Source organism: Lottia gigantea, assembly GCF_000327385.1.
Source record: "Lottia gigantea unplaced genomic scaffold LOTGIsca_8, whole genome shotgun sequence".
Lineage (NCBI taxonomy): Eukaryota > Metazoa > Mollusca > Gastropoda > Lottiidae > Lottia > Lottia gigantea.
Window position 1 is genome coordinate 757,063 of NW_008710662.1, and position 18,193 is coordinate 775,255.

At 35.6% G+C, this 18,193-nt stretch overlaps 2 protein-coding genes across 2 annotated transcripts in view; both read right to left on the minus strand.

The window, feature by feature from the left end:
• Nucleotides 1-5,095: 5,095 nt before the first annotated feature.
• Nucleotides 5,096-8,104, minus strand: LOTGIDRAFT_155264 (hypothetical protein; the record flags this gene model as incomplete). The annotated part of the gene is made up of 6 exons (XM_009066837.1): nucleotides 5,096-5,995; nucleotides 6,414-6,580; nucleotides 7,300-7,410; nucleotides 7,688-7,832; nucleotides 7,889-7,985; nucleotides 8,079-8,104. 6 exons carry the CDS (start codon nucleotides 8,102-8,104, stop codon nucleotides 5,096-5,098), a joined length of 1,446 nt encoding a protein of 481 aa, XP_009065085.1.
• A 4,009-nt stretch (nucleotides 8,105-12,113) lies between these two features.
• Nucleotides 12,114-18,193, minus strand: part of LOTGIDRAFT_108278 (hypothetical protein) — a gene marked incomplete at both ends in the record, with an annotated part of 54,827 nt that continues 48,747 nt past the window's right edge. Inside the window, 9 exons of the mRNA XM_009066838.1 lie at nucleotides 12,114-12,665; nucleotides 13,021-13,112; nucleotides 13,390-13,488; nucleotides 13,805-14,048; nucleotides 14,734-14,844; nucleotides 15,464-15,617; nucleotides 16,238-16,412; nucleotides 16,949-17,092; nucleotides 17,557-17,719. Coding sequence (XP_009065086.1) covers nucleotides 12,114-12,665; nucleotides 13,021-13,112; nucleotides 13,390-13,488; nucleotides 13,805-14,048; nucleotides 14,734-14,844; nucleotides 15,464-15,617; nucleotides 16,238-16,412; nucleotides 16,949-17,092; nucleotides 17,557-17,719 — 1,734 coding nt within the window. The remainder of the gene's footprint in view (nucleotides 12,666-13,020; nucleotides 13,113-13,389; nucleotides 13,489-13,804; nucleotides 14,049-14,733; nucleotides 14,845-15,463; nucleotides 15,618-16,237; nucleotides 16,413-16,948; nucleotides 17,093-17,556; nucleotides 17,720-18,193) is intronic.

The window sequence follows — 18,193 nt, forward strand, 5'->3', positions numbered from 1 at the left end:
TTTTCATCTGATCAAATCGACAACAATATAACAATTCTATGAGGATATGTAATCAGCTGGCATTATTGATGAGATGATCACTGAAATGAAAGAAGTAGCAATCATGGCGCAACCAGACTTATATAAGCTCATTATTTTGTTAATAGAAATAGATTACGTCTGTCACTGTTTCAATAAGCGTGTTTGTGATAAATTATTTATGTTCATATATTGAAAAACTTTAAAATCGATGTGCAATAAATGTGTTGATCAAAACCACAAACTATTATTGGCATGGCCAAAAACGTTATTTGTTGCTTTAAAAGCCTTTCCATGCCTTTCTACCTGCATCTCCAAGCAGAACTCTGTACAGCGCATATTAAGTATGCTCTCACTCAGTCTAATTAAAATTAGTTAAAACTTTCGTGCCTTTTTGTATTATCTTTTAGTTTTAATAAAGCCACTGCTATGCAAACGTTGAAGAACGTAGCAAACGTCACCTAGTTGGGTCAAAAGGTTAATTTGACGAACGTTAAAGAGTTCTGGCGTAAGACCCTAACTGAAGTAACTGTTTCACAAATAAAAGCTAATAAAAAGCGCAATGAAAGTTTGGTCAAATTTTGATTCATCACTCAAACAGTCCTTCCACCGTATATAATAGTAATTGAGTACGTTACATCGAATCCAAAAATTCTCAAATCCAACCGTCTGTTTAGGATCCAAAATCTCTATCTTTCCAATTTAAATTTTCCGAAATGCAAAACATATACTAGTGATTCAATTACAAACAACCATCCTGCAACGAAATCAAAGAAGAAGTGAATGTTATATTCTCTTTCTTTCCTTTGAAACGACAGTTCAAAGACATTAATAACAGTTCAGCGTTAATGACGGGACGCAACCTAACATTCTTGTATACAATAATAATGCGGGTGTTTACTCAAACGCGACATAATGGCATTGCCTTTATTTACCTGTACCATTAATCAATATTCAATAGATGGAATAACTTGATCGTTTTACATGGATCAAGTGTTTTTCTTTTAACGGTTACATAATAATATCAGGTCAATGCATGTCATCTATTATTCAGTTGATCTAGATTATTTTTTGGTCTTTCTGTATTATTCTGCAGATGAATAACTAATAATTAATTGTTAGTACTCGACGTTGCTCGTTGGCAAGCAAGATGGTTTTTATTCCCTATCATGGGCGCAGATCGCAGAAGCGTCGTTACGAAGGGGCATACGTAGCGAATTCTATCGTTCGCATATTTTTGTCGATCATATCATGTGATCAGTACAAATGGCGGATCGCCACTTAGAGGACTTGCCTTGACATTAAATTTGATTGGTTGAAAGGTACATTGGTACAAATTACATGGCACATTGGACTGGTTACGGGCCTAGCAGACGAGCGAATTTAATCGCTGGTGAAAATAACCGGCTGAAAATATCTAACAATTTTGATGCTGGTAATTCGCAGAGGTTTATAGCTTCTATCCGTACTAACAGTCCATTCCGAATTGCGTTATTCGAAACATCGCACACAAGGGAGTGGGAACAATTAGATCTATAATCTATACAGTCACAACAGAGAACCGAAGTAAACAAGGCCCATCGGAATTAAGGGAGATAACTCATTTATTCAATTCAAGTTACGGAAACAACTCACATTTATTCAATTCAAGTTCCGGTTATTCTAGATTTCAACTGAATTTTCGAAAGTTGACGGCAACATAGCCCTCCTTTATATTCGAGATGCCACCGAAAGGTCGCGGTGTGAAATCTGGCAACCTGTTACCAATGTTCCGAGCAGCTATATCAAAAGCCACTTCACATGGACCATCATCGACATCATCAAGTACCGAAAGGTCGGAAACACGACTGTCCGCAAGAAAAAAAACTGTTAGCTATTACCAAGCCTGGTATATATCATGAACCAGCTTGATGATATGTCGAAGAAATAGCAACGCAAGGCTCGTGAGGCATTACAAAAGATAGTGACCTCGGTGAGATATCTCGCATGCAAGGGGATAGCTTTTTGCGGTAAAAGTAATGAGGGCGGGAAATTCAAAAAGTTGTAGGAACTACGCAATGAGGACGATCGAAACTTTAGCGAGTGGCTAGCCACAAAAACCACTTACACAAGCAGCGAAATCGTGAATGAAGTGCGCACGGCATTGTCACCAATATCGCCAAATTGGTCCGAGATGAAGTGTATACGTTATGTAACTTAAGATTTTGAAATCCATGTAGATGTTGTTGGGCTCCATGTTAGCTAAAAGACTGGTTCCGGTCTCGCCAAAATATTACACGATGTAATGATCCGGTTACGGTTGCCACTAGCAAGAGCACAGACGTATGATGGTGTCAGCAACATGTCCGGCGAATACAGCGGCAGTGGAAATAAAAGAAAATCAACCACTTGCGCTTTATACGCATTGTGGGTCCCACGTGTCCCACCTTGTAACATCTAAATCAGTTCAAGAATCGAACTCGATATTGACTAGGGATGCGCTAGATTGTGTTCAAGAGCCTGGGAAATATTACAAAAAGTCGGGAAAATTTAAAGACTTGTATCTCGACCAAAACGCGTGTGATCCCGAAAAAACCAGTCCTTCTGCATTTAAGCAATATGCCCTACACATGGCTGACCCGTGTCCCCGCGGTTACATCCGCTCTTCAAAATTATGAGGAAGTAGTTTCGTCACTCGAGAAGGCAGCGAAATATTTTGGATCGAAAGCTGGAGCTAAAGCAAGTGTCGGAAACATTGCTAGGTCTGAAAAATATGTCAAGGGGATGTCCACCAGACCCTCTGTCGTGGGCACCCACTGGATGACTGGTCAATTCAGTAAGATGCAAGAAGGTACCTTTCTTTCTATATTTCTGGAAGCTATAAAGCTACGGGGTCACCAGCTCGTCTGAAACGTTCTCATACCGCTATACTCTGCATTCGAATTCGCACCTACGGTCCGACCCCTTTTGAATAAATCCTGCGTGCCCAACTGGTCTCCCCGCATTGAAAAAGCGATCTGCGCCCCTGTTCCCTATCTTATGGCATCCATCGTAATTCAGGTTTACAGAACGCAAAATAAACTCTGCTAATGTCGGTTGTGCGGACCAACTGTTGCGAATCAAGAAGATGTCTTAAATAAGCATAATTGAATGCCATATCCATACTGTCGTTCAGTGCTCTTCACGCTAGTTTCAATTTCATTTACGTAGAAATGGCTGAAACTGTCTGATGGTGGTCTATATGCCCCTTTCTCTATAACGAAATGTAAATGTGCTTTGGTCCCATGAGCTGGTAGCAATAGATTGATTTTTATCACCTCTTATCTGGAATAGATTTTTTTCATTAAGTCTGTTTCTTTCGGAATTTGTTATGTCCAAATGTCTGATAAACAAAGATAGTTTTTTATAATTAGAAAATAAATTACAGTTTTATTTCTCATTGATCTGATATTCTATGTTCTCCATTGTAATCTAGCGAGATTGATACCAAAGCAACATTGTATTGACGTTAGTTACTTTAATATAACAAGTGCAAAGTGCAATAAAAACCCATTTCAATTGAAAGGAATGAGTTTTATATCGAAAGTTTTAACATGATATGCAAGAAAATCAATCACTTATAATAGATCATAAGTTGTGGGAATTGAAATAAAGGTATGTTTTATGAATTAGTCAATAGATGATATTGAATTTTGATTTATACTAACTATTGAGTTATGCTTTCATTAGTTGAAAACAAACTTTTATCTATTTTTCAATAAGAGTTCTCCCCTTGCCCCTTCAGTATTTACAGACTGTTCCTGTTCCGATCCACCAAGTACAAGAAATGAAAGAAAATGTTTCTGCTAGATAATTGTATTTTTTTAAAGCTTAAATTTGCAGGAAAGATATCGTGTTGTCTAGTCAATAACCTCAGAAGGCATTTATAATAGTGCTGTCACCTTGGAATATACTCTATACTCTTTGACTGGCACGATGTATCGCGATACGACCTGCCACGATACGCGTATCGTATCGTATCGCAACGTCGTGTATCGATACTTGACGATATCTTTTATTCAGTAAAAATATGGCGATTTTTATAATTTGGTTTGTGATATGATGTGATAAAATTATAAATGAATATATATATAGAAACTTTTAAGACAAAATGTTATTTTTTTCTTTTTCTGCAAACAATACTTTTTTTTTACAAATATATTCAACGATATACATTATGAAAAGGATTCGGGAACATGGCAAGCCTTAAGAATTGTACAAACGGAAGGTGAATCTGTTCCTTACAGAGATTGAAAATGTGTTTCATGTTGAACGTTTCTCAATCATTGAGATAAAGGTGCCAACAGTATAAGATTAATAAGATGTGTTACTTATACAGGTTTGGGAGGTTTGCATTTAAACCTACCCAAAGTAGCTGTGGGCACTATACTTGTTGATTCTGATAATGGTTATATGGTATTGTAGTCTGCCATACACAAAATACCAAATAACTATAACAAAACAAATTGGTGTTCTCCACCCTTGTCAGTCTTAAATAATATGAAAATTAAAGACATTCCAGACCACAGATATCGAGACAATCACATTGCAACATACTTCAGAGGATTGAATGCGTCATATTGTCGAATGCAAGAAAATGTTTTACAGAATAGTGCTATGTTTAAGCCAGTAATACAATTGCTGCGTCGGTAATTACTAGTTATAATATAACCCTTAAGGAATGTTATGTAAATATATATTTCTCTTCAGAATAAAAGAAAAAGGCCGAAGAGCATTTTAAACATTTATGAAAATGGATTTCGTGTGAAATATTGTTCTGTCTAAACACAGAGTTTAGTAGCGTGCAACTGCAGCGAAAAACATCTTAGCAGGCCTCCAATCATTACGACCTCCACCCATATGCAGATACATACTAATTTCTGTAATATTCTTACATTTCATCCTGTTACAGATATTCCTCTTGCATTCCTGTTACTGTCGAATAGCGTATTTAGTAGCTACAGGGTAGTGCTGTGAAAACACACCCTTTATTCTAATTCCCACAACAACTGGCCATTTAGAACGCAGGTAGCTCAAAGCTGAATCTCGAATGCCGTCATTATATTTTATAACTAGGCCAAAAAAAACCCTTTGTGTGAATTGTCACAGAAGGACTTCCCGAGGTTTGATGTGATTTGAAATAAGTTTCAAACCTTTTCATGTTGCCCTGCATTGTTGCTCCTTGTTCGTTCAAACAGAACGTTTTCAATTGGTCATTTAGATATTCTGTTAAATTTTGGACTCTGCTTGTTGTATAAGATGGAGCTTTACAACTGGAATGTCCAGTGCCATATGTTTTACTTTTAGTATGGGATCGTCGATCATAATAACCTAAAATCATAGCCCAGGCTACCGGTACACACCCAACTGCGCAACACATCCGTTTACAGTCGTGTAGGTGTTGGTTGTAGTCGGGGAAGAGATTTTCATCATTGATGGAATAGTAGGTCCAATTGGTGGTTTGACGTTTATGTCTCTGCTTTGTATTGAGCATCAATCTTCGCCCATATTGTTCGCCTTGGTCTTGTACGGCTACTTCAAAATACTGCACGTCCTTATATGTCTGTGGAACAAATATCTCAAGGAAAGCTTGCCCATACTTGGTTCTACCAAAATTTGACGAATCGACCAATATTTTATCATCTGGATGACAAATCTTCAGAAGAGAGCATAATTTAGTTTGACTTTCTTTTGAGTGAACTGCTCCGCCATTCATAGATTTGATACCGACATGATGGTTGTCGCCTACGACTACTTTATGACTGTATTCGATCACATGATAATATGAAGCCTGCTGATGTTTATTGAATATGGACTCCTCCCAGATACCTTCTCGGCTTACGTCTTGTCTTTGGTTCTCCCATAGCTTTTTGAGTGTTTTGTAGTCAGCTTGGGAATACTGGACGCTATTTTGAAAAAATATATATAAACACGTTTTAGTGTGCTTGTGTACTCGATCCTTGAAAGGAATTCAATAATTGAAGTGATAATCATTTTGATGGCCTTAACATCTTATTGGCGTCATTTTTGCGGTCAGCTCACAAATGCGTGGTGTTTGACAGCGACGAATTTCCTGGAGTTGTATGGCAATAACTCATATTGAAATGTGAAATCTGGACATTCACTTGTTCTGTTTTTGCTGTGACATTGTTCAGGCTAAAGTTGAAATGACGTGTGATTAATAAGTCACCCTCTTATGTCCCCCGCACACCGAAAGGGCGTTCTTACTGCTCTGTGTGTTAAGGACGCTATAATGGTGCAATTGTCGCGACTATTTGCCGAGTCACGACGTTTATTTTGGACATGTTGTGTGTGATGGACCCCAAACACAGTGAAAGGTCTGATCTACTGCCAAGGCGACAATGACGTTAACATACCTCATAGAATATCATCTGATCATGATCAGAATTACAAGCTATATCAACACCTGGTGTTGGAGTCATCATATAATATTTACTACATTTACTCTCCTTTAACGACGCCATTTTATCAACTTGATCTAACATTGATGGTGCTGTACCTTGTATTACCAATTTATAATCACCTACAAATATACATGTAAATATACATCAGTGCTGATCAATAAATATATATAAAAACATTGTCCCATGAAGAAGAAAACATGTTAAAAGATGTCTTTAATCTTTTAGGAGCATTGTAAAGAAATAGGCAATTGTTATTAGAAAACCTGGCTTTAAATGACACATTTATTCTTAATAAGATTTGCAGTGTGATCAAGTTACTCTACTGACAACATCCGGGTCGATTTGTAAAGAATGGCAATTTGTGTCCTTGATATATAATTTATTCTACAAAAAATCACATAAAACATATCACGAATAGCGCTTTTGACATGTAAATGCTGACCAGAGAGTGATAAAGGACTTCGATCTGGCTAAATTAAATACATGTAATTGGGCCAGTGAATCTGGTCATTTATTTGATCGGTCAAAGAACGTCGCTTCGTGCGTCAACATACATAGAACGGCGGGCGAACGTTGGACATTGCAGAGAGACCGAAAGTGTCCTCTCTCGAACCTGTCAGCCTTTCTGTGTCTTTCTTTAGCTTGTGGGCACAGTCACATACTTGCGCCCCAGAAACGTCACAGTCCGTCGTCTGCCCCCAAGATTTGAGTTTAATCTTTGATAAAGTATTGAGTAACATTTAATAAAAAAATGTAAGCGTATATATACACTTTTAAAAAGCATTTATCTTACATTCTTCATTAATACCAATTAATATTTGTTCTATTTTAATCTTACCTGTTTTTGAACTGGATGATAGAATAACATATTCATAATTATTGATCTCTATATACCAATAAGCAGCATAATCGTCTGGTAAATCGTGTCTATAAATTTGTTTCGGTAAACCTAAAAATCAATGGCAATTAGATATAAAAACCCGTACATGCAAACAATTCCATTAACAAAAAATCTCGTCCAAAGCATGGTAAAATTGGGAGCAATGATTTTATAATCGTGGCCTCTCCAGATAATGAGTTTCATCAGCTTTACTATCAATCCGATGGATGTTTAAGATAAAATTATGCTCTTACTTTATGTGCGCTCAAATGATTTTAAAGTAAAGTAGTTATATCAATATATAAACAGAAAAGAACAGAAAGCCTTCTGTCATCACAAGTCTCACCTCTTACAGAATAAATATCAAACTGATCAGAGAGCTCAAGTAAAGTTGTTTTAACTTGCCATGGAAGAACAGTCTGCCATTCAGCAAATACCAAATAACAACAACACAACAAAATAGTCGTACGTAGAATCATCGCTTTTACAATCTAAAATAATTAACAAGGATTTCATTTCTGTTTCTGGAATCATGGAAAATTTTTACTTTATACATGTATAAATCCAAATTGTGAAATCCAAAATTTTGACTGTGCAATTCGAAATTTCGACTTGTGGCAAAATAAAAGTGAGTAGATACAAAGCTGTAAATAACAATTTAAGAAATATTTTTATGTTTATGTTTTCGATAATGAAAAAAACCTTCAATCTATTTATAAAAGCATCTGTCCACCTACCTTCCACTTACTAGTTTTTCAGGCATCTGACTTACTCGATATATAAGGTGAAATATTCTGGATGGTTTGAGAAAATTCGCCCTTTTTTTATAGATATTCTCAATTTCAAATTAAAATAGAAAAGTGGCAACCAAAAGTGTTTGCTGAAATAATTTATTAGTCGTTTTAGTTGTATGCTCACTTGAGAACATCCGTGAACAACAAAAAATATAAAAAAATTACCCCTTGAACTATTTGAACCTCTATCATTTATTAATTTTAGATACTCACAATTCATTGTTCAGCATAAAAATCATAGGACGGGGTCGTTCGGTTTTTAATATAAACGCGCGGTAAATTTTAATTTCAATCTAGACAGGACAGATCCTAATAATTGGAATCGAAAGTTTACATAGCTCGTTTTGTTTATTTGGTACATATATATTACTTAGATACCAATAGGTCGTAAATCTTCTGGCTTGTGGTCTTAAACTTGAGATCATCCCTAAATTAATCATTTTTATTCATTATTTCATATATTGTTTTGCACAATGTCTCAAGTTTTTTAATGACCCTTTGATGACTTGGACCATGTCAGTGGGCTCCTTTTGGCGCTTACTTCTCGGGTTTGTTCTAGAAGGCCTAATCTTTGCAATTTGAAAGTGCAAGCGTTTCTTTGGTCTCGACTGGCAACATCTTTCGTTTGGTTCTATTAACGGTAGTAATAGGTTGTAGTGTTATTGCATGATTAGAGAAATCAGGGGATTTTGTTCTGCTTGAACTAGCTTAAGGCTGGATATACTGCAATTGAAAGGTTGCTTGAGAACGATACAGTTCAAGTCCTAATTAGTATAGTAAACATTAAAAATTTTCTGTTTGCATTATCTCCCTTAAGGAATATATTTTTGTTATCGGCAATCACATGTATTAAGGCTACTCAGTTTGGAATATTAAGCACAGAGCGCGTATAGGCTGGAATTAAATTTCCATCGAGGGAGTGGCTTTTGTGAATCAAATTTCATGACACTCGTTTGCCTCAAACATGTGTCAGAATTCAACAAATCAATTTAATTTTTCAAATATGTTTTTAGTAGAACATCCTTGGCCCCTGCATGGCGTGGTTGCAACTCTGCGCTTCCGCAATTGAATCTCGACCTTTGTACTCTTATTAAGTCAGTCTGCCCCAGTCAAATCCATAGTCCGTGAAAGAAAATATTGAACTAGGTTTACTGTGTAATTGAGTGAATGTTAACAATCTCCTGTTCGTCATGGATGTTGCATCTATTCATCCTTCAGTTATAAATGTTTGTAAAGATCGTTGTCATTTACGGTGCATTTTACAACAATAAATACCAACCGTAAAAAAACATCACGATTGGTTAAATCGCTTAATTCATGTACATAATTGAAACATAGTTCCGTTTACATGCAGCGATTTAATCTCTTATCTACTAGCTCTACTTAGATTTCGGGGAAGGAAGGGTTTGATTCTCCCAAATGTACATGCCTAGGGTGGAACAGATACTTTATTTAGAAATTGGGATTACGGGTCCTGATATTAGGTTTTCTTCTGTTCTGATTCTGATCTGAAATTAGAAAAAAATAAGACAGAAGTATAGTATCTGTTATGTACTGATTGTTTTTAGTTTACTATGAACAATATTATCATTTAAGTTCTTATTTTTTGAATATGCAACTATCATTTTCTGCTTATAGACATGGGGGAATTTCTCTTGAAGGCTCTTATGGAGGTTGAGATCGTCTATTGAATGGTCGTTGAGGTTGAAATGATTAGAAACAGGCTTTGTCTTTCTTTAATTTGATAGCCGACCTATGAGCATTAAAACGAGTTCGACGAGAACCATGGAATTAATATATTGATTACAGACAAGGTCACCTTCCCAATGTACCTTGATTGCAATTACATCATTCTTGTATCATGGAAATTTGAAAATGAAGCGTTTTGATTGGATTGTACACTAGCGAATGCAGCCAGTCATAGACCTCAACAAAAAGTCGGTGAACACAAAGCTTTCATCTTTATGGCCTTTCTGTCGAGGGCAATGATTGGCTGTATTCGCTGGCGTACATTCCAATTAAATCGCTGCATTCTGAACTTTTTGCCGCTACCCCTTTATCCATCATTGCGCGTCTAACTGCGACCCCCATGCATTTGTCCACCTCCCCCTAAATATATAGTTTTCACCCGCGTCGCCGCTACTTAAACCGGCTTCAGACACAAAGGTTGTGTCAGACAGAACAAGAGTTTTTATTGGCGTATTTGGTTAGTTTTGTTTACTTAGCCGGATCAAGAATGTACCTTGCGATGCGATATCCTGAATTTAGAACACAACTTTGACAGTTCTGACAATTCCAGCGAGAAAAGGCATGAATAGATTAAGTAAAGGAAATAATTAAAGTGAAATTGACCACGCGATCTCGCTTTTAGGAACCAGTGGGTTAGGATAAGGTCCTCTAATGAATGGTCGTCCCAAGTTGCAAGTGGTTGCCTAACAAGATACGCCCACTTCCCTGATGAATTTTCGGGATCACCAATCTGTGTCAAATCGTACAAAAAATCTAGTTTGCAAAGATATTGTTAATTTAAACCAACACAAAATTCTGACATAAACTGTCACCTCTATTGCATTCACAAGCCACATTTAACATAAAATGTATTATTTAAATCAGATGAAGAGATGGCAAATGAATTAGTGGTGTGAGTCCTGTCTTAGATCTGCTTTTAATTCATTATTTCCAGAGTCGCGTCCCTTGTATCAAAAGATTATTTTTAGTTTATCAATTGCTATGACTGCATTTCGATTCCATTTAAAAAAAAATTACTCCAGTTACAAAATATTTGTCTTAATAGCAGACAGAGATTGCATTTTCTTGCTGTTCAATGTGTTTCTGCTTATATTTAATGTCCTCAAACTTTGAAATGCCGTTCAAAAGACATAGTATTGACAGGATTCATAATACACAAAGTCAACTCAAACATGAGAGATACATGATTTTCATCTCTTAATGCTTTCCCTGTTAGCCGTTCAACCATTAAGACGTTTGCTCGCTAGACGTGTTCGTGGAAAACTTCTTGTTTTACTCGATATGGTTTTCCCAGATCACTGATCTGAATTAATGACCTGTCGTCCTATCGCACATTAATGGCTTTGTTAAGTTTTATATTTCACCAATGAATATCTACATCAGCACGAACGACCAAAGTATTTTGTTCATTCCCGATTCCATTTTAAACAGTTCCTCGTGAGCACACAAAACAAATTTTATTGATTGCATCAAAAATAATGTAACACAGACATTTGTAACAATATATAAATAATAATAATCATTATAATCATCACCAAAAAAACAAAAGATCAAATAAACATAAAATCAACAAAATTTAATAATAAAAATTAGGCACTTAGTTTTTCACCTTATCACAAAATTATATTTAAAATTAAAATCGGATTGGTTCCTGCAGATCTTTACACGAGAGACGCTGAGCTCTTGCGTCTGCTAAAGTTGCTGCGTTGGCATCATACCAGCTTTTAATAAAGGTAAAATATTGACGATTGTCGATGCCTTTAAGGCACCGCAAGTTATTAATTATGATTTTCAATGAAGTGACCCATCTTGATTAGCGAATTCAATTTCTGATGAGATGACGCATCAGTTCATTTATTTACCTCAATTCAAGAAGAGAGAACCGCCAATGATTTCGGGAAGGATCAATGCTGGTATAAAGAATCCACGTGAACCTAGTTTGTTTGCACCAAGCACTGAACATATTCATAATCAGGCTACGTGCACTCAATGATATAATATGACATGAAAATTTTGAATTCAAAATAAGATTTATCATCAATCGTAAGACCCAATGGGAAAATGACATCTTTTTTAATAGTGCCGTATCAGAACCGTCCTAGGCCTTAACATTCGGAGAAAGCAAACCCTCGATTCCCCCACAACAATAATTAAAGTCGGATGCCAACTTAGTAAAAACAAAATTTGAAAAACACCGTTCAGAGACAATCAATGGTAATATAATCACGTTTATACCACAAGTAGTTCGATTTCTTCACAGTTTTTACAAACATGAGGCGGTACCTGTTTCCCCTTGGACGGATGATTTTTACACAACAAACAATCAGTTTCACTTGATATCACAGAATCATTTTGGTTCACATTTTCATTTTTATGGTCAGTCTGATTATATTTCCACTGATGACCATTACAATCTGGAACAGTTAATGATGACAGATTCTTCCTCGATGAAGGCGGACTTTCACTAAGCCTATCTCTAGTTCGTGATTCACGAAACGAATTTATACGTGAATGCGTTGAATGCGAATCGCATGGTTCCAAATTGGAGTCGTGCATTTTTAATATGTCCCATAAATTACTTTCGGAAGAATTTTTTTCGATACTTAGCGGTCGATCACCTCTAGAGAAGCCGTCTGGTAAACGTTTATGATTTGAGAGTCCAGGAAAACGGCGCTTCATAGTAACACTATCAGTTTCATCTTGAACTAAATACCACATTCTTTGTTTTCTAGTTTGTTCATCTTCAGACACTAGCCAATATGTCAATAAATCTCCTTTTCCCTACAAAAACAGACGATGTCACATAAAATTCGAACTATGAAAGTATAATGCAATGTGGCTTTACATATATAAATAACAATGCCTATTTACTATTACAATTACCTATGCAACAAAACATTGTTTTAAATATCAATGATGTGTTTGTTACCTATGGATAAGTAGTTAATGCTCAAGCCATATATCATTAAATAGTATCGCCTTATTCATCTTCCAGAATACAAAGTATATGATCTTTCCATAGCGAAAGATTTCTTTTAACATGTGCTAATTTTTTATTGAGAAAATGTATTAGTTATGATGATCATTGGGACCGCATTGAGCTGTAATTTCGAAGGACATAGTTTGCGATGTTTACCTTCATATTGATCAGCCCTCTTTCTTTCAAATTATAACCACCCAACTTCATCAACACCGCTCTACATTCAGCACTACAATGGATCTTTAACGCTGTAAGATATAAGAACAGATACTGCTTTGCAATCAGGTGAAGGTTCAGTATTCAATACCAGTGCGCCTTGGGAAATTCCACGAAGATTTAATCGCTGCGCAATATATATTTCGTCATTATTATTATTATTATTATTATTATTAGATGGTACCTTTAGAACCAGTCGTAAAAGTCGAACTCCGACAGCAAATTTGATTCATTGAACAATGTCTTTTTGCATGGAACTATATATTTCTGGAAAGGTCAGAGATAGTTAAAAGTTATAAATACACTCACCTTCTCCGTTAGATTCCATTCTAGAGGCAGTATTAACTGTATCACCAAATAAGGTATATCTAGGCATAGTCATACCGACAACTCCTGCCACAACAGGTCCTAAAATACCAGAGAAAGACCTGAGGCTAGAAGATCTATGTGTAAGTGAACCTAACGACGATTGTCTTCGGTCAAAGAAATTGCTAAGAACATACACACTTAAAGATAGAATATAAGGTTATGCGTAACGAAATCGCATTCATTCATTCAAATCGGTCATTTATTCATTCTTTACAATATACCGATAGAAATGTATCTGTATGTATGCCAACATAATAATAATATCATGTTGAGAAATGTTATTGAGGCTTTTTCATTCAATCATTTTTTCATCCATTCAAAATATTACACTCGCATTGAAAGAAGTAGTCAATACCTGTATGTATACCGATTCTTAATTTCAGAGTTTCATTAGGACGATGTGGTATTTGAAACGTTTTAATTGCTGAGAGTAGATGAAGAGACATTGAAGCTATTTCACCGGCATGATTATCACCATTTCGTAATGGTAGACCACTGACTACCATATAGGCATCACCTATTGTCTCTACTTTATATACATCGTAATTCTTGATAATATTGTCGAATAATGTATACAAATGGCTCAATAAATCAACCACCTACAATAACAAAATATTAGATTTTTTAAGAGCAATTACTAACACAGCTCAACAATTTCGCTTTTTAAGTTATTGCAGAAGGTAATTACAAAAACATCAGAACGCCATTACAAAATAATATATCGTTGCCTCCAATAATTAGACGTAACTCAATAAATCTGCCAATTGAAAGAAAGAACTAAACACTCTCCAATTAAGAGGTAAAAAAATCACCTATTCACTTTATAACTCTTTAACTTGGAAGGTTGAAAAGTGTAATGTCCTGACATTAAAGGATACCTCATAAATCAGAGCATGACTAACACAATGCGTTTTAATAAAATATATGAAATATTTTCTTCTGTTAAATATACCAAGAAAACATGAATGAATAACTACGAATCTAGGAAAGAAATGGAAATCCACTCGTATAAGTCTAAAATAAATTCACAAACTTCACCACTTATTGCTTGTCTGCAACATGTCAGAGAGAGAGAACATCTGGTACCACTATTTAGTACTTTCAACATACACATGCTCTCTAGGCATCTCTTTTTAATTTGCCAATCGTTTGGATTTATGATCAAGCAACTGTCTACTGAAGTAGAACTAAAATTGTTCTTTTTCGAGCAGTTTCATTAATAAGACTTCTTATTAAATGGCTGTATAGGAACAATTAGAAAATATGAAATTCATGCAATGTTACCTCCATAGGCGTTGATTCGGCTGATAGTTTAGTAAAGCTACAAATATCACTAAAATAGATGGTAGTGGAATTGAAAGTTTCTGGTATAACTGGCTCTCCTCGCTTTAATTGCTCTGATACAGCTCTGAAAATATTGTAAATGAAATAAATCTAAAAAATGAAATGAAATGAATGGATTTTACGTCGTACTTTTCTGTACCATGTAGGTTAATGAAGACGGGCAACGCCATGCAGGGTGCAATGAGGGAAATGTTATATATAAAAATAGATACATGGGGTGGTATCTGTCTATTTATTTTTCAACCTTATTGAACTGACAAAGAGTGATGACAACAGACTATAAGTTTTAACTAACACAGCCGTTCACATGCGTTTTTAATTTCAGCCACTGCATTATTGACAAGGGATCATATTTTTGCACGGAATCTTGGTAATGGCCCTGTCACACCGGAAATGCGCTGCTACTGCGACGAGAGTGTAGGACACGCCAGATATCGTGCAATTGTCGCCACTATTCGCCGATTCCTAGCATTTATGGAAGGAACGAAAAACCTGCGATATGAGGTCGACCTTTAGTAAGTTTGTAATTTTTTGGGACTTTTTCTCTAATTTTCTAGCGCTTAACGGCGGTCTCGTACATCTCACGTCGCCACAAGTTCACAAATGGTCGCAGTCCGGTGTGACGGGGCGATAAGCGAGCAAGCGATTGAAAAGACTGAATCATCGAAACTTGATTAACAAACCGTGGTAACATTCGATGAAGTAAGGCTTCTGTTTTCCTCTTTTCTCCAATAAGCTGTTCAGTTCTTTCTCCAACCAAATCTTCCAAATTTTCTTGATATTTTTCCATAATTGACATCATGTTATCGAATATATTCCGTTTCCTGAAGCGACGAAAATGATTGGTGAAAGATAAATATCTTTGCGCACACACAGGGCCGATTCAAACCAATAGCACGAGAAGTTCAATATATTTTGATGTACTTTAGTTATATATGTATACAATATAGGTTTGGTTTGTATAGTTTCAGTTACATTTCATTTTAACTAAAATATTTCTTCATAGAATCGTGCACAAGAATCTTTACTGAAATTTATCTTTCACCGATCATTTAGAACCATGTGAAGGAGGTCATGGTAATCTGTAGAGACGACCTTCAAAATACTTAGAAATATTCATATCAATTAAAGAATAGTAAAGACAAATAGAATCAGGTGGGTGCTGCAAGAAAGTCAATGGTCTATTCTTGCTTAGTTTCTTTCTGGTCCCAAACTAATGAATTTCGTTCAGAGTTTACAACAACATCTTACATCTCTATTTTGTGTCAACCCATCTTAAATTATAACCTGTTTTAGTATCTTAAAACTATTCCTTCTTACTTGAAATTGTAAAAACATTGAATTGATTTTCACAATTGTTACTTAAGTCATCAACTGACATATTTCTTTATCACATCAATTGGTCTTATCATATATCATCTTAAGTATCGAGATTAGTACTTACATGCCAGCTCTAAGCGGTTTAAGTTTAGTCCAGACAGTTCTAAACTCCGGTCTATCCTGTGGATTTTCTGCCCAGCATAATTCCATACAATCAATTATATATTTATCACAGTCGAGTTGACTTATATCAGGGCGAAATATTGGTTCTTTAAAATTCTTTACTTCTTCAACTATTTCTATAATACAATTAAAAAAAGGTGTTCAGTAAATTAAATTTATATGTTTTTGTATTATTTATATAGTTGTAAGTCGCTCATAATTTCACTGAGGTTGTGTGCAGTGGCGCTTGTAAAAAATATAAGGTAGGTGTATGGTAAAGTACATGGACTAATTACCACAGAATTGTCAGAGGGGCGGGGGACCTTCACATCTAATATAAAATTGGAAAGTGTTGGAAGGAGGGGGTATAGAAACACCACTGGTTATGCTCCTAACAGTTCTGAATATCATACGGGTAGATTATGTCAATATTTCATGGACAGGTTATGCCCAGGAACTCAGTCTTCGGTGCCCTGAGTTATGCTTCGCCCGACACCTGAACCATTGAAAATGTTCGGGCATACCAGCCTGCCACATCCCCCTTCCCAACAAGCTTTCGGTCCGTAATGTTCGAATATATCGTACCCAAAGCCTAAACAGAAATGACATTCCATTAATGACAGACAGAACTTGGCAACATGTCCTTTGAATCGAATAATAATAATAAATATACCTTTTGGAGTCAATTCATAACAACCATAAGGACCTTGTCTAACAAATATTTCATGTAATATAATACCAAATGAGAAAACATCGCCTTTCTGGGTTTTCTTCAGATGACGATTTCTGATGAATTCAGGTGCACACCACAGTAAATCTGAAAAAAAAAGAAACAAGTAAATTCTCATAAACTAACAGTATATTGCAATGGGAATACGAAAAAAAAAGCGATCCGAACAGAAACAAAAAACATTGGAAGCAGCTAATGAACTATCCATATAAGGAAGTTTATTAAACGTCTTTTCCTATTTCTACAGATATCTTCTATATAAAACGCAGTGTCTCAAGAAAGGACGACTAGTCTTTTTAACTTTCAAACGCGGATAATTCTGGACACACATAGATTTGAAGGCTCAAATTTCGACGTTGAACTGTGAACACTATTGACTTAGCTAAAAGAATTCCTGTTTCTGAAACTATGGTACGATTGCTAAAACAATTGGCACATCTGTCCCTTTAATGAAAAGTGGTATCAGGCGCCAAATCTGTGTATTTTTCTTTTCAACAAGTAGGTAAACTTTAATTTGTGGGATGAATCGGCAACATATAAAAATCACATACTTCTGTAGTACGCATGCTCATCTTCCTTCTTGTAGGTGGCAGCACGGATATTTAACAGACCGAAATCTGTAACTTGTAACATCCATCTGCTGTTCACCACACAATTGGAGCTTTTCAGATTTCCATGGATTTCCAATTCAGACTCGTGAAGAAAGATCAGTCCCTGAAATATAAAATCAATGACTCCATTAAAATCATGGTAAACAAATTATTCACTGTGGGGATTAAGAAAAAGATATTTGAGACGACTATGATTAGATATAGAAGAAAATCTCATTTCGTAGACAGTAATACGAATTTATGGCCTTCTTAGATTCGTTAGATAAATCATTGAGTGTTTATTTTTGCTGCAAAGCATCTTATTGTATTTTATAAATAGCTATAGAGAATACAGATTACGAATATAAGCAAATAACAGTGTTAGTAATGCCATGGTCACGTTAATATTAATCCTACATTCCTGTATCTATTTAGCTAAAAACTTCATTAGTAAAGTTTACTTGAAAAGTAGACCGTTAAAGAGGAATTCCGCTTTTTTGCTAAAAAAAAAATCATTATCATAAACGTCGTAAATTTACCTGAAAATATTTCTAACGTATGCTATTTATATCCATGTATCTACTTGATCAAACTGAAT